The sequence below is a fragment of the Myotis lucifugus genome, unplaced genomic scaffold (genome assembly GCF_000147115.1).
Source record: "Myotis lucifugus unplaced genomic scaffold, Myoluc2.0 scaffold_319, whole genome shotgun sequence".
Taxonomy (NCBI): domain Eukaryota; kingdom Metazoa; phylum Chordata; class Mammalia; order Chiroptera; family Vespertilionidae; genus Myotis; species Myotis lucifugus.
In genome coordinates, this window is record NW_005871367.1 from 1006925 (window position 1) to 1023696 (window position 16772).

Below are 16772 nucleotides of genomic sequence, written 5' to 3' on the forward strand. Positions count from 1 at the left end.
CGACTCCCTCCGGCCCCGTCCTTCAGATTGCGGAGTGCTCGTTCGAGCGTCCTAAAGCTTTCGGGAGAGTGCGCGGAGCTCCCGCGGGCCGCACGGTAGGAAGGAGGATGGGCGGCGGGTTCAAGGCGGCGGGGGAGGCGGGGCGGTCACCTGGGCGCTGACGTCAGCGCGCGGCTGGGTACCGCCGAGGTTTCAACCTTCGGCCCGGGCTGCGCGCACGCGCTGCAGGGAAGAAGGCCTGGCACGCGCCAGCCAATGAGCGCGCGGCCTGCGGCCCGTCCCTCGCGGCGTCTCACCTCCCGGGGCCCGCCGCGGCAGGCGCCCGATGGCCGGAACGAGCGGAGCGCGCCCCGCTGAGAGTTTAGGGGCGGGGGCTCGGAGAGTACCGCGGGTAGGAGCCTGTCAGAGCTGCGGTCTAGTGGGGCGAGGGCACGCGGGAGCACCGGGCCCTGCGGCGCGCGCTCGTGGACCCGGCCGGAGCCCCGGTGCGCATGCGCCCGGCCCAGCCGCGCCCGCCCCCGCACTGCCCACGGGTGCGGGGTGGGAGGTGAAACAGGTCGAAGATGGAGCAGGTTGGAGGGAGCCCTCGGGGCGGACACTGGCCGGAACTGTAAGGAGCAGGAGGGGCGGGGCTCCAAGTGCGCCTTCTGGCTGCTCGGGGCAGGAAAGGGGGGTCGCGGTGGGCAGCGCGCCGTCCCCTTAGCCCGACGTGCCAACTTCGGAACTGAGTGTCCGCATCGCATCTGTTTTACCTTGTCTTTGCCGTGAGAAACCAAAGACGATTTATTTAGATTTAAGTATTTTCGACTCTACTATTTCTCCGGTCTTTGACTGATCTTAGGATGATGTGATGATTCAAATCTCACAGCAAAAGATTTAGAAAAAGCTGAAGACTAGATACTCTACAATGGATTAATTTGTCTAACAGGACTTACTGTTTTTACTTTTTCTTTGCTTTTTCCCCCCCTCTTCCCTGAGAAACGTTCAACTGAAAAGCAAGGAAAAATTGCCCGCTTTTATTCCTCCTTGATGGAACAAACTGCTTTTAAAAACCGAACAAGGTATTTGCCAAAGGAAGTCACAGTTTAACTGAAAGCAGCCTGAGGAAAAATAACTTTCTGTCAAATAAAAATGTTGCCAAATGGACAAAGATCAATCTTAGGATCTCAATTTGGCAAGCACGTTACTGTTTTTTCTCTCCTTCCCTCTCTCCCTCCCTCCCCCAAATCAATAAAAACATATCCTCCAGTGAGAATTAAAAGTAATTTAAGCAAAATGAAAGTTTTTTTTTTAACTACCCAGATTAAACCTTTCCACCAACTTAGGTATCTCTACCAAATTTGATTTCAAACTGAACAAAATATTAAATGCCTCACTTCTCAGCACAGAATTTAGGTTAAAAGCAGCAATTTTCATTTTATGAAATAGAAGCTAATATTAGTATTAAGTGGATTATAGCAGACATTTACATTGTTTTCTAAATGACTTGTGTCCTTCCCCATCTTCCACCCTCCACCCAGAGAGGGTACCACCTCCTTGGAAAAGACCTTCCACAGCCCCCATTCCAACTGTAGCACTTGAGAGTTTCCCATAATCCTCTGTGCATGGCTGTTATTTCATTTACTGCATCGCTTTATAATCATCTGCTTGTGTCTGTTTCCGCACCCTCCCTCTCGCCTAAGGCTGTAAGTTTTCGGAGATGTGGCATTGTCTTCATGTTTTTCTATTCCCAATACTTTGCACAGAACCTGGCACCCAAGAGCCTGGTAAATGCCTGGTGATGAATTGGGCGAATTAAGGTACCCAGAGCACCTTCCAAGTCTGAGAAGATAGTGTAACCTCAGTTATTTTGTAGCATGCTTGAGGCTTTTCCCAGTGGGAGGATAGTGGGCCCCGTGGAATACATACAGGAACCACTCATGTAGTAATTTGAAGACAAGAACCCTGGGTGCCCTAGGCTTTCAGACTATATTTCTCATTAGCAAATGAGAGCACCCAGCTTTACTCTGAAGCAGTGTATATTCAGTCTGCTGACAGTCATTTCATTTTCTGTGTGGCTAATCCTTTAAGGGGGAAAAAAAAATCACAGATCTGAATTTTCTAGTCTTCTTAGCAATTCTGTTTCTCAATAGTAAATTAAAAAGTTGACATTGTAGTTATCCGTCAGGTCCCTTATGGTTTTATTTTCCCAGGACCTGTTTATTTCTGGTGGAAGTGATAAAATTGGCTTCTTGGTCTTGCAAAGTTGAGGACTGACCCAAGATCTGTGCCACATGAAAAGACAGGCGGACAGGAAAGGAGAGAGGGAGAGGAACATTTATGTGAATCAAGCCCTCGACCTGGGCATGTGCCCTGATTGGCAACAGAGCCTGCAACCTTTCAGTGCAGGGACAATATCCAACCAACTGAGCCACACCAGCCAGGGCCTAGGGGTCTTAAATACTAAATGAATGTTCTTTGTTAATAAACTAGGAAATAAGAAAAAAATTAAAGCACTTATTATCCTACCACTAGCTAACTAGAGATAGCTAGCTATAGATTGCATATTATATCCTTCTAGGTCTCGTCTTTGCAAGCTTTGGGCTGTCTTAAGTTAGTCTGAATTTGCTTTGTTGAAGATCTTTTTGTATATTTTGGGTAACGGTCCTTTTTCAGATATGTGTGTCTTTTACAAGTATTTTCTCCCAATCTGTGGCACTATGAGATTTGGGGAAAGGCCCCTCATAGTCCCAGATTGCAATAAATGTGACTCTTTAATTTGACTTCTTAAGGCGTCCTTCTGTGATTCGCGCGGTACATTGCAACAATAGTAAGTCTTGACGTTGGGTAATGTCAGTCCCCCAACTTTGTTCTTCTTTAGTATTGAGTTGGCTATTCTGTGTTGTCTGCCTTTCTGTATAAACTTTAGAATGAGTTCGTCAATACCCGTAAAATAAGTCGCTGGGATTTTTATTGGAATTGCATTGAATCTGTAGATCAAGTTGGGAAGAACTGACATCTTGACAATATTGACTCTTCTTATCCATGAACAAGGAATATCTTTCCATTTAGTTCTTTTGTTTCTTTTTTTTTATGAGAATATTTATTTGGAAAATCACAGAGGTAGAAGAAATAATTTGTAGAAGAAATGGGCTTAGGAAACAAGTTATAGGGGCAAAGAAAGGGCCCTTCCTCATAGAAGTGAGGAAGGTAAAGGTGACACGCCTGAGACATGTGCCTGCTCCCTGGAGGAAGAGCACCTGGTTCTTTTTTTACTTATTTCATCAGAGTTTTAGTTTCCTCATATACATCTTGTACATATTTTGTTAGCTTTATAGCTAAGTATTTCATTTTGGTGATTGCTAATGTAAATGGTAATGTTTGTAACCTGCTTATTACTGGTATTGGGACAAAATTGAATATTGGGGACTAGCTATAGTTATAAGAAATATTAATCATGCTTTGTTAACCGTGATTACCTTGTTCTGATTAAAGAAAGCCCATTCTAACCTGGCTGGGAGTTGTATGCCCACCCACCCCCTACCCCTACCCCCCCACCCCACCCCCACCCTACCCCCAGGACCTGGCAGTCAACCTTGGACCTGGGGATCAGGTCCATTCTCATTCAAGAACTGCCAGTTAACAACCTTGGAAAAATTAACAACTTTGTTGTCCAAACAATGGAGTCCCGCCCCAGCCCACCTTGCCTACTTCCCTGCCTGTAATCCCTACTTCCCTATGTAATCTTTGTCCTATCCAATAAAGGCAGCTGGTTTATGGGGGTTGCAGAACAGATTTTCGTGGATGACCTGCTGTCCTCCCATACTGCCAGCAGTATTGGAATAAACGCTCATGTATGATTCAACTCTGTCTCTGCTTAATTGGCTCAAGTAGTGACAGGCAGTTCAGCCCTTGGTTGTCAGGTTACATATTCTGGCAACTCTGATAGGACACAAGCAGCGGAGTCCTCTTGGGTGAGTACCTGGCATCCTGCTTGCTGCCTGGACTGGGGGTTTCCAGGGCTGAGACCTGGACTCTTATTTTTATTTGCAGCGCTGCCAGGAATTTTCCTGATTTAAGTCCCAGCTGCTGCCTCTGCAATCTCTCTCTCCTCTCTTCTCTCTCTCTCTCTCTCTCTCCTCTCTCCCCTCTCTCCTCTCTCCCTCTCCCTCTCTTTCCCTCTCTCCCCCTCCCCCCCTCTTTCTAATGTAACTTTGGTTCTTTGCTTGCTTTCTTATCTTTTGGGGACTTCTTTTATTCTTCGCCCTTTTATGAACACAGGGAATCCTCTGTCTCTGCTGTTCGGGCTTGGCACCACTCAAAACCGAAGGTCCTTTGCTGTGCTGGGTTAGTGTGAGATAAGATTCTAAGGCTAATGTCCCAGTCCATCCTCTTGAGAGTACTCATTTATTTACTTTAGGGGTTGTTTTTGTTTCCGTTTTTAAAATCTCTTCTTACATGCAAGATTTCATGTTGTTACAGTCTCCTCGGAAAGAAAAATATGAGAAATAAACCTTCTAAATTCTAACCCCCCCCCCCCAGTTTTTCTCCTAGGAGGGCCGGAGCTGCAGAAGAGCCCTCAGGCAGGGGCCACTCCCGCTTGGTAGAAAAAAATAGTGCCCGGCTGGGGTGGCTCAGTGGTTGAGTGTCAACCTGTGAACCAGAAGGTCTCGGTTCGCTTCCTGGTCAGGGCATATGCCCGGTCTGCAGGCTCAATCCCCAGTTGTGGGTGGGCAGGAGGCAGCTGATCACTGATTCTCATCATCAATGTTTCTATCTCTCCCTCTCCCTCTCTCTCTCTCTGAAATCAATAAAAAATATTTTTAAAAAATAGTAAAGTCTTTGGTAACTTAAACTTTGGTGTTCTACTGGGTTAAATAGTAAAAATTATTAAATATCTAGGTATTTTAAGAGAAATGTTGAAAGGAAGTTCTATAAGTGACACAGGCCAGTAAGCCACCACTAGTGGAATAGGGAAACAGAGTTAAACAGCAGTTTGGAACCAGCTGTAAATCCTATCTTCCCTAACCAAGGACTCTGAGGAGTAAATGATTTGCAGTTTTCCTCCCTAGCCAGAGGGTAGATAGCTTATATCAACCTACTCAGGGAGACAAGATAGCAGAAATCCAATTAGTATTGTTTGTTGACTATACCAAGGACAAAAAAAAAAAGTTAAGAAAATAAATCCTCATTTTGGTATCAGCATAAAGCTGATGAATTCTGTTGATCTTTCCAAAATGGAAGGCCCAGCATGAGCTCTCCTGATTAATAAATTTAAGTAAATAAATTTAATTAGATAAGTGAATCTAAACTAAGCTAATGCAGAATTTGTTTAGTCCTTTTCTAGTCTGTTAAAAAGGAAAAAGTGTTTGCTGTTTTTGCCCAGGAAACAAAAGTTCTATAAATTATTGAAATGGTTATATATTATGTTATTAACCAAGTACTTGATTATTTTTTAAAAAGCCATCTTAATCATGAGAACTGAAGTTTTGCTAGTCTATGCTTGTGTTTAATACCCTTTTGTCACTTTTTAGCAGTTAATGGATGCCTGGAAGTTGACATACATGTATATTCAGAAATGTTTTATCGCTTCTCGGCCTTTTGGCTAAGATCAAGCACAGAAATGTTTTGCTTCCTGAGACCTGTGAGGAGGTAAGCTTCATGGTCCAATCTATAATTACTATGAGGGAGCTGTTATTTTTCAAGTTCTAATGTTATTTTATATTATGGTGGAGGGCAAGAACAAAAAAAGAAAATGAAAATTCATATGAACATCATGTCCTGCAAGAGCCCATTCAGAGCAGGAGGTAAAAAGAATACCAACTTTCAGAATAGTTCAGTGTGAAAAGCTTAAGAGGAAAAAAGATAAAGTTTGTCCTTAACACACTTTTTATCATGTTGCCCTCAATTCTACTGCTGTTTTATGGAAAACCACTCTTTGCATTAAAATTGTATACTGAGGTCCTGTGACTGCTATATTTGCTGTTTATGTATGCATACTATAAATCCTAAGAATTATTCTAGCAAGACACAGGATTCCTCCACTGGGTGACTTTGGCTCAAGGACTCCCCCTTGGCATGGCTGAGCCCTTCTTGGAGCTGTGCTGCAGCCCCAGACTTCCTACTCAACACTCGTTCCTCCTCCTCCTCCTGCAGGTATCAGACCTGAATCATGGTCTGAAAGCTCTCCCTATCTTCTTCCTTTCCCAGTAATTCTCTTGCACATCTAATCCTGTCTTGGCCTCTGCTTTCAGCAGACCCAAACTAACACAGCAAACAACATATACATAAAACATATTTACTGCCTTCAAGAATACAGTGGTAGTTGAGGGTGGGTGGTAGAAGGAAAGAAGAACAAATGAGAATATGTCATTTACATATTATGGTATTAAGTTCCAAATAGTTGGAGGTATGTTTGTTTGTTTGTTTGTTTGTTTGTTTTGAGTTTACAAAAGGGAAAGACTTTTTACAATGAGGATTGAAAAGGGAAGGTTCTGGGGGAAATAGTACAATGCCTCCTGGAATATAGTAGGTATGCATAGTCATAGTAGGTAATTGTTGAGTGAGCACAATTAAATAGACGGAAGTGAGAGACAGGGAGGATGTTTTAGAATTTAGACTTCGTGGAGAAGAGGATGATCAATGGACGCTGGGCCTGAGGGTTTCTGTAAGGAGTGGCTGGAGATCAAGTTTGAAAGATAGATTGAAAATTATTATAGAGAAGTTTATATACTAGACTAAGGAGTGGATTTTATTCTGCAGGAGTTGAAAGACCATGAGAGATGTTTTAGTAGGGAATACAGTGATAGTGGGACTCTAGGAAAATTCACCTATATACAGTATGGTTAGGGAAAAGTAGACTGATGAGGAGGCTCTGCAATCCAATTTTGTGGTGATAATTGGTAGCAGGAAAACGGAAGAATGGATGCTTTCCAGGGATATTATAAAAGTGAGAAGAAACAAGACTAACTGAAAACGGGGTGGATGTGGTATGCTAGTTTGGGCAGAAGTGAATCTGAGGTTTTGTGGTTTGGCAACACTGAGAAAAATCCTGGTTTGAACTAACTGCTGCCTTACCTTCTGTTTCCAGGCTGAGTTTAGAAGGACAATAATGACCTCTACTCCTTTTTTTAGACTTGTAAAATTTGAGCGGCTGGCAGGAGAGCTAAGAGTCTGTCAGACATTTGGAAATGAGAACCAACATTCAGATGGGGAAAAAATGGAGTTGTCACTCCATTTTGCTGCCTCGTATCAAGGACTTTCACACCTAGCTCACTGTTTCCTTCACTGTTCAAACTTCCATTATATCCCTAATATGCAGCCTATATGTTGACTTTATAAAAGGTTAGAATACTTGCAAAAAACACAAAGGGTAATCTGAAAATATGTTGGTGGTCTCCAGATTGTTAAAAATAATCTGCAGAAATGACTCTATAGTCCTACCATTTTAAAACTAGAAAACTTGCCCTGGCCGGTTTGGCTCAGTGGATAGAGCATCGGCCTGTGGACTGAGGAGTCCCGGTTTGATTCCAGTCAAGGGCATGTACCTTGGTTGCGGGCACATCCCCAGTGGGGGGCGTGCAGGAGGCAGCTGATTGATGTTTCTAGCTCTCTATCCCTCTCCCTTCCTCTCTGTAAAAAATCAATAAAATATATATTTTTTTTAAAAATAAAATAAATAAAACTAGAAAACTTTTCAAAAGACTCAGTATACGTGATAAGACAAAAATGTGCCCAATATTTTCCATTTATGATATAAATGGAAAAGGTAAATTACAACATGCAAAAATAGTTGTCAGAGAAGTGCTTCCCCAAAATTGCAAATAATTTCATTTAGATTTAAAACAGTACATTAAAAAAAAACACTCTCAAAATAATATTAGCACGCCAGCAATGAGGAAATGAACGAAGAGATGTCTGAATCTTCTTTTTAAGCATTATAATTCTCAGAATATTTTTCAGTATAAAAAGATGACATTTGATACAGAAAATCATCATCATTTGCAGTGAAGCCAGTTAACATTTCCAAGTGGGTTTTTTGAGGGGAAGTTGTATCATCAGTATTTAATATTATTTTTCATATTGTATCAGTAGAACTTATGTCATGTGGTTTTATAAACTATATGGTACTCACTGCTTGTTAAAACTTGGTAGATTTCAGAAAATCACAAAATTTTGTATTTTGGTTTCTTGTCCTATGGCATTTTCCATACATATTAATTTTTTCATACATAGTAATTTTAATGTTGCCATCAGTTTATACACTGGGGATTTGTGTAGACATCAGGGCCTCAACAAATAATAAATTCATATCTTATTAAAAGGTTATGTCTGGAGAAGGTGTCTCCACGCTGGTTTTTCTGCTCAAGAGCATTCTCGGGGGCTGAAGCAGTCAATGCCTTGAGGCCGTTCTATTTTGCAGTGCATCCAGATTTCTTTGGACAACACCCCAAAGAAAGGGTAAATATTTATTATTTTTAAATCTTAATCTATGTTCCTGTTTAGTTTATTTGCCTTAGTTATAAGCTAATACAGAGAGTTCTCTACATTTGCATTGTTCTGTCATTGTGGTATAATCAATGCTTTGAACTAATTTGAAATATAGATACTGCAATTGGAAAATATGTTGTTTTTTATGAAATCTGACATGTTTTATGCAGGCAATAAAGCTAGCATGTAAACTCTTTAGAGTATTTGTAATGGTGTTTTTTGTGTGTTGTTTTTTTGTGGGATTTTTTTTTTGTAATTAGTCAGTTGAATCAACAGAAAAATATTACCTTGAAAAGTCGTATTGATTATTGGGGATGTAATTAAATATTTAATTTAATAATTTAAAGTTTTTAAATCTAACATGTATGGAAAATTAAGCCTAATAGTAGATAAATGTTTTTCCTCCTCTACCAATGTGATGAAATTTCAACATTTTTTATTTTTAAGAAATTTTTTTTTTATATATATATTTTATTGATTTTTTACAAAGAGGAAGGGAGAGAGATAGAGAGCTAGAAACATCGATCAGCTGCCTCCTGCACATCTCCCACTGGGGATGTGCCCGCAACCCAGGTACACGCCCTTGACCGGAATCGAACCTGGGACCTTTCAGTCCGCAGGCCGACGCTCTATCCACTGAGCCAAACCGGTTTCGGCTCAACATTTTTTAATAATGCAGTATTTAATACCCTCAAATGTGTTAAAAAGGTCAAGATATAATTTCTGTTATTTCCTTTTTCTAATTTGTATGTAAATGACCCTTAATATTTTTTCCAGGAAGTCAATGAAAATTCTCTTCAGAAATTAAGTGTCTATTTAGAAAACCTTCAGAAACCAGGCTCCAAGTCTTTGAAACCAACTCAGCTCACATTTTATGTAAGAGAAACAGACCAGAATTCCTCTGATGGCCAGGAACCCTTTAGTACTTTAGGTATGTTTTCTTATTTCTAGTTGGTCTTTTTGCAAGCTTCATGTTAAATAGGTTCATTCAGTCTGGCATTGCCAGAATACCTTTGGATTGAGTCTTTGTTCATATTTGAAAGGAGAGATAATAATGGCACAGTTGGTGGGAGTGTTGGTTGAAAAGTTATGTAATTTAACTAAGAACCACCCAGTAAAGGGGCTAAAAAAACAGTGGATTTTCTATTGATGACTTAACAAGTTAGATTACTAACCTTAGCACAATGACTACCCAGTATCGAAATCAGATTGTCAAGCACAGTTAAGCAATTAGAAATTTTAAATCACTTCTGAAAATACTGAGTTACTAGCTAGTTGGGCAACTGTGAGGACAGGACAGTCTCTTTCAATCATAGAGAAAATTCTAGATGAGTTTCTGTCATCACTGAGACTAGGTTGTCTGGTTCCTCTTCTCTTCTGAAACACTGTCACAGGACAACCCCCTTTATAACTCCCCCTTCATCTTCGAAACTACCTTTGGTGGACACTTGCTCATAGGAGAACTTTACCATCGCTTAGAACAGCGGTTCTCAACCTGTGGGTCGCAACACCTTTGGGGGTCGAACAACCCTTTCACAGGGGTCGCCTAAGACCATCGGAAAACACATATATAATTACATACTATTTTTGTGATTAATCACTATGCTTTAATTATGTTCAATTTGTAACAATGAAATTGGGGGTCACCACAACATGAGGAACTGTATTAAAGGGTCACAGCATTAGGAAGGTTGAGAACCACTGTCTTAGACTGTAGAGACCAAATTTATGGGCAGCATTGAAAATATTCTGAGCCCTAGCCAGTTTGGCTCAGTGGATAGAGCGTTGATCTGCTGACTGAAGAGTCCCAGATTCAATACCTCGGTTGCAGGCTCAGTCCCCGGGCCTGGTCAGGGCCCATGTGAGAGGCAACCAATCCATGTGTCTCTCTCACATCGATGTTTCTCTCTCTGTGTGTCTCTTCTCCTCCCTTCCACTCTCTCTAAAAGTCAGTGGAAAAATAACCTCTGGTGAGGATTAACCAAAAAAAAGGAAAGAAAATATTCTGAGTTCCCTTCTTGGGCTGGGTGGGTTTGGTCACTGGTGCCAAACTAGAAAAGGAACTGACAATTAGAGGAATTCATGAAGGTAGACAATATTGGTATAGATTTGGAGAAAGGCAGTAGTGTGCCATTGAGGGATGATTTGCCAATAGGATGAATTTTAATCAGTAGTGGACTGTTTTAAAAGATTTTTATTTTGTAAATTCTGTATGACAAAATTTTAAATGAAGCAAATAATCACCTATCTTTATTGTTTGGGGGAATTACATCCTCTAGGATTTCGAGCGGTCAAATTTACTTTGCACACCAGAGATCTGCTAAGCACAGTATTATATATTCTCAACTCCTGCAGTTTATCAGTTGAGCATGTCCAAAGCTTGAATAGCAATGTGCGTCCCCAGCCTCCCAAAGAGGCGAAGAGGATGTCTGACAGGCCCATCAAATGGGACAAGTCTTACTACTCCTTTACTGGATTCAGGGACCCAGATGAAGACCTCGAGCATGTCTCAAAAATGGAAACAACCCTAACGTACGTAAAAGTTTCTATTTAACTAAACTTTTTTGTAGTTCGCCTTTAAAATTAAAGTCTAACTTTCTAGGAAAAGAAATCCTATCAGTATAGTTAACTCAGTAACCATTATGAAAAAGATAGTTCATGTTTCTTAGTTGCCAGAATACTTCCAACTGTATTAAATTTTTTATCTTTTCAACCCAGACACATACAGGAGATTGTTTTAAGTGTTTAAAATTCTCTTCAAGTTACCCCTGGTATATGAAGAAAGGATATATCTAAATCTATTTTTTTTTTAAATATGCTTCTTCATGGGTTCTGCATTTTCAGTTTCTCTGGAGAGGTCAGTAGGAAGTCCTTTAATGTAATGACCCATACATAATAAGAATACATGGAGACAGCGTTTAAAAATGTCATGAAGACTGGCTAGTGTGGCTCAGTGATTGAACGTCAACCTGTGAACCAGGAGGTCACAGTTTGATTCTCGGTCAGGGCAATGCCTGGATTGCAGGCTCAATCCCCAGTAGGGGGCATGCAGGAGGCAGCCACACAATGAATCTCTCTCATCATTGATATTTTTCTCTCTTTCTCCCCTCTTCTTTGCTCTCTGAAATCAATAAAAATATTTTTTAAGCCCTGACTGGTTTGGCTCAGTGGATAGAGTGTCAGCCCACAAATCGAAGGGTCCTGGGTTCGATTCTGGTCAAGGGCACGTACCTTGGTTGCAGGCTCCTCCCTGGCCTGGGCCCAGGCAATCAATGTGTTTCTCTCACATCGATATTTCTCTCTCTTTCCCTCTCTCTTCCAATCTCTAAAAATCAATGGAAAAATATCCTTGGGTGAGGATTAAAAAAAAAAAAGAAATAAAAAAATATTTTTTTAAATAAAATAAATTTCATTCACCTGATCAGAATTTATTCTTGAAAGCATGTTAAGATATTTCTAATATTTCAGGGCATAACAAGAGAAAATATAATAACAGTATTATTTAGTGTAGACTTTTAATTTTGAAAATAATTTTGTTTTTATTGAGAAGTACTGGCTGAAATAGTTTCTTACTATTGTGAAATAAAACACAAAAATTTTGAAAATAAATCAGTTGGGTTTTATCAAACACAAAATAGAAGAGTTACTGGGTCATAAAAGCTCCACTTAATCTATCTTCCTATTACATCTGGTAATTAGATTCCGATCTACGTTTTTGGATATGCTGTGTACTGTTGAATGCCCTGGTGCTCCTTCCCAGCCCCATTGCTTCCCGCCAACCCAGTGCCCTGTTGAAGTCTCATCTCTACTACTTCAGTCTACACTCACCTCCCCTCCTTTATTTTTTATAATTTCGTCAAGGTTTAATTGGAGTTTTTAACATTGGCACTACTATAAAGCAATGCATATGTGTTCTAATAGTAGGCGTGTTTGTGTTGTAGTTAGAATGTGTATGTATTTTTCTTTCTAGATCCTGGCTAGGCAGCAATGGGAAACGTGCTATTAAAAAACTGGAGAATAGTTTGCCACTTAGAAAAGAACTAGATCGTTTAAAAGATGAATTGTCTCATCAGTTGCAGCTCTCAGATATCAGGTAATGAAGAGAATCTAATCTGGAGATTAGAATAAACATGGATTACCAGTTGGTAAAGTTTTTCAGCAGTTGAATACAGTGGGGCCTTGACTTACGAGTTTAATTCATTCCGTGACGGAGCTCATAACTCAAATTACTCATATGTCAAATCATTGTGACGTTCGCTGTGCCAACTAGCGGTGGGGTATCTGAAGCTGGCTCGTAACCCGAATTTTTTTGAGCTTGCAACTTAAAGCAGAAAATCGGCTGAGAGACGGCTTGTATCTCAAAAAAACTCATTAGTCGGGACACTCGTAAGTCAAGGCCCCAGTGTATTTGCATCTTTTACTTTAATTATTTGGATAACTAAATATTCTTCAATTATCTTTTTATGAAAGTAATCAAATGTTCATTTGCTTAAGAAAATGATAATTTCTTGTTTAAAATAGTGAAATAAGGCCCTAACTGAGTAGTTCAGTTGTTTGGAGCATCATCCTAAACACCAAATGGTGGCAGGTTCGATTCCGGGTCAGGGCACATACTGAGGTTGCAGGAGGCAAACAATTGATGTTCCTTTCTCTAAATCAATCATACATAGTGAAATAAGGTTTAGATAATGACATATTTGTAGCTAGTTGAACTTTTTTACGTAGTTTATAAGAAAAATATCCTTCTCATATACACATAATATATAAAGAATAATCATTCCTTCATCGAGTTTAAAAAGAAAAAGAGAAAATGGATGCTGTCTTGGTTCTTTGTACATGAAAATAACTTTTTCTAGTATAAGCTTTAAAAGATCTGTCAAAGCAGACGCATTAGTAAGAAAGGAAATAAGCTTGATTTTACAATATTGTGGAGAAATCCCTCAGCTTTCGTTCTTACTATAGTAAATGTCAGTAGCTGTAACCCATGTAACAAAGGGTCTCTGGGGCTCTCGGTGTTTGAAAGTGCAACCGGGTTCAGGGGGCATGGCCATGACTGCTTCAACAAATGGAGACATGGTGACTGGTGACACTGTGACTGATTCTAAACAGCCTATAAAAGACTTTATTTATTAATAAAGAACAGCATTTAGTTGCTTGATCATAATTCTTTAAAATTATATCTCAGTTTTTCAATTGTGGGTTAAAGGGAACAATTTTTAAGCCAATTTCATTGTATCAGAAATGGCATTCATGAGAATCAGTGTTCAGATAGATGAAGGAAGAACCTATGGTTTCCCGTAGCTTTTCATATCTCCTTTGATTTAGACTGCCAGGCAGTAGGAAAGGCCCACACTGTGCGTGTGTGAAAGAGAAACCTTAGAAAGGCCAGAAGCAGTTTGTTCAAGGTCCCAGAGGTAGTAAATCCCAGAATTAGAATTCAGAGGCGGGTTATTTCATCCTCTAATTTTAAAATAGAAATAACATAGTGTCTTTGCTCGTTTTAAATCTTTGGATACCTGAACATTAGTAGTAATGTTTTTACCCTCTGGTCAACAATTCATTTTCTACTTGGTTGCTTCTTGAAAAATGAGCTAGTTTAGAAACATGTTGGGTGCACACTTGAGCATTGGGGTGAATGCATGCCTCCTCCTCCAGGGGTGCCGGTGTTAATGTGCCTGTGCTCTCTGTTGGACCAGGTGGCAGCGGAGCTGGGGCCTCGCCCATCGCTGTAGCCAGCTGCATAGTTTAGGCCGCTTAGCACAGCAGAACTTGGAAACACTTAAAAATGCAAAAGGTAAACAATTTCCATGTTGTTTTAAAATATTACTTACTGCTATACACATCTGTAAAGTGTAGAAGAAAAGTGTTGAAAGTCTTTGCAGATGTGACTTATCATAGCTGAATTTTCAAATCTGTTCTTTTGAATAAATCAGACATAAAATTAGCCTTTACACTTCTGCATTTAATCCTGAATTTATACACTAAATTTAAGTAATTATTTGCACAGTGCTGAAAGGATGAAGCATCTCTGTACAGTGACCAGAGGGTTTGTTTTATCATCAGGATGTACAGTAATATTTACAGACCGTTCTGGGATCAGTGCAGTGGGCCACGTGATGCTGGGAACAATGGATGTCCATCATCACTGGACAAAGGTAAGAAAAAGCTGAAATGCAAAAAAAATCTCTGATTTGGCATCAACATAATTTTGTTTCAAACTATGCTATTATGTCAATAAACTTTAAAAAACTTTAATTGTAGTTACAGCTCTTTTCAGATCAGATGTTTAATATCATGTAGTTTAAAATATTTAGAAGACTGATTTTTAATTCAGCTTTTATTTAGAAATTTTATTCTTTTCTGAAGTATTGCCTAAAGGCCTGTATTCTGTTGTTTTGTTTTAACTTTAACACATTTCTGGCATAATTGACATAAACTGTATATTTAGTGTGTATAATCTGAGATTTGATATATGTGAATACCACATTCAAGATAGTGAACATAGTTGTCACCCACAAAAATATGTCCCTTTGTCAACACTCTCCTCCATCCCAGCACCCTAAAAGTGGATAGCTGAATATGTTAGGGCATTTTAACTTTTTAAGACTTGCTGTGGTTTTCTAATAAGTGTGCAGTACTAGCTCGTTGTGGATTTAATTTGCATTTGGCATCTTTTTCATGTGTTTATTTGCCATCCACATATCTTCGTTGGTGACATACTGGTTTAAGTCAATATTTGGTAGAAAGTATTTGCAAACCACATATCTAACAGTCTTTATATCTAAATATATAAAGAACTCTCAAACCTAACAGTAAAAAACACAAATAATCCAACTAGATAATGGGCAAAAGACATGAACAGACATGTCACAGAAGCACATATACCAGTGATGGCAAACCTATGACACGCGTGTCAGAGGTGACACACGAACTCATTTTTTTGGTTGATTTTTCTTTGTTAAATGGCATTTAAATATATAAAATAAATATCAAAATATAAATCTTTGTTTTACTAAGGTTGCAAATATCAAAAAATTTCTATATGTGACACACCAGAGTTAAGTTAGGGTTTTTCAAAATGCTGACATGCCGAGCTCAAAAGGTTCGCCATCACTGGCATATACAGATGACAAATAATCACATACAAAGATGTTCCATGTGATTTGCCCTAGCAAAACTCAAATTAAAACTACAATGAGATATCACTACACACCTATCATAATAGATATCCAGGTTGTTTATGTCAAAGAACTCGCACCAGTGCTGGCGCTGGACAAGTATTAATCTCTTCTCGATGTGAAAAATAATGGCGCCATCAAGTGCTGGCGAAGATGCAGAAAACTGATCACTCATTCTTTGCTATAAAATGGTGCAGGCCTTCTGGAAAAGAGTAGGGAAGTTCCTTAAGCATTCAGCATGTGGTCCAGCAGTGGCACTCTTGGGCATTTATGCTAGAGAAATGAAAAAGTATGTTCCCACAGAAACCTATACACAAATGTTCATAATAGCCCAAAACTAGAAAAACAAACCCTAATGCCCTTCAGTGTCTGAGTGGTTAAACAAAGAGTGGCACGTCCGTGCAACGGAGCACCACTCAGCAAGAAGGAGGAATGAGCTGCCCACGCCTGCAGCAGTGTGGTGGGTCTCAAGGGTGTTGTGCTGGTGAGAAAAGTCCACTTCAGAAGATTGCAGACTGTATGATCCCACTTCTGCAACATTCCTAAAGTAATAAAGTTACAGAAAGAACAGGTTTGCCGAAACCGATTTGGCTCAGTGGATAGAGCGTCGGCCTGCGGACTGAAGGGTCCCAGGTTCAATTCCGGTCAAGGGCATGTACCTGGGTTGCGGGCACATCTCCAGTAGGAGATGTGCAGGAGGCAGCTGATTGATGTTTCTCTCTCATCGATGTTTCTGACTCTCTATCTCTCTCCCTTCCTCTCTGTAAAAAATCAATAAAATATATTTTAAAAAAAAACAAAAACAGGTTAGTGATCACCAAGGCGGAGGAGGGGAACAGAGGGTTTGGCTGTGAAAGTGTAGCGCAGCGGATCCCTGTGCAGGACTCTTGACCATGGTTGTGTCATATGAATCTACACATGTGATAAAATCGCACACAGTTAAATACACACCCACAGTGAGTGTGAGTAAAACTGAAGAAAATCTCATCAAGGTGGTGGATTGGGTGGAATCCTCAGTATCCCCGGTTGTGACAGTCACCAACCCAGGATGGCCTCTCAAGAAGTTGCCATTGGGGGAACCTGGGGTGATGAATCTATAAATCAAACATACACTAATCCCTTGAT

The 16772-nt window shown here is 40.1% G+C and overlaps 1 protein-coding gene across 1 annotated transcript in view; it reads left to right on the forward strand.

Moving 5' to 3' along the window:
• The first annotated feature begins 78 nt into the window (after positions 1–78).
• TCAIM (T cell activation inhibitor, mitochondrial) overlaps positions 79–16772 on the forward strand; it is a 22850-nt gene continuing 6156 nt past the window's right edge. The window contains exons 1-8 of the mRNA XM_014466028.2: positions 79–95; positions 5514–5631; positions 8304–8439; positions 9247–9400; positions 10749–11001; positions 12440–12562; positions 14166–14263; positions 14533–14624. Coding sequence (XP_014321514.1) covers positions 5558–5631; positions 8304–8439; positions 9247–9400; positions 10749–11001; positions 12440–12562; positions 14166–14263; positions 14533–14624 — 930 coding nt within the window. The 5' untranslated portion in view covers positions 79–95; positions 5514–5557. The remainder of the gene's footprint in view (positions 96–5513; positions 5632–8303; positions 8440–9246; positions 9401–10748; positions 11002–12439; positions 12563–14165; positions 14264–14532; positions 14625–16772) is intronic.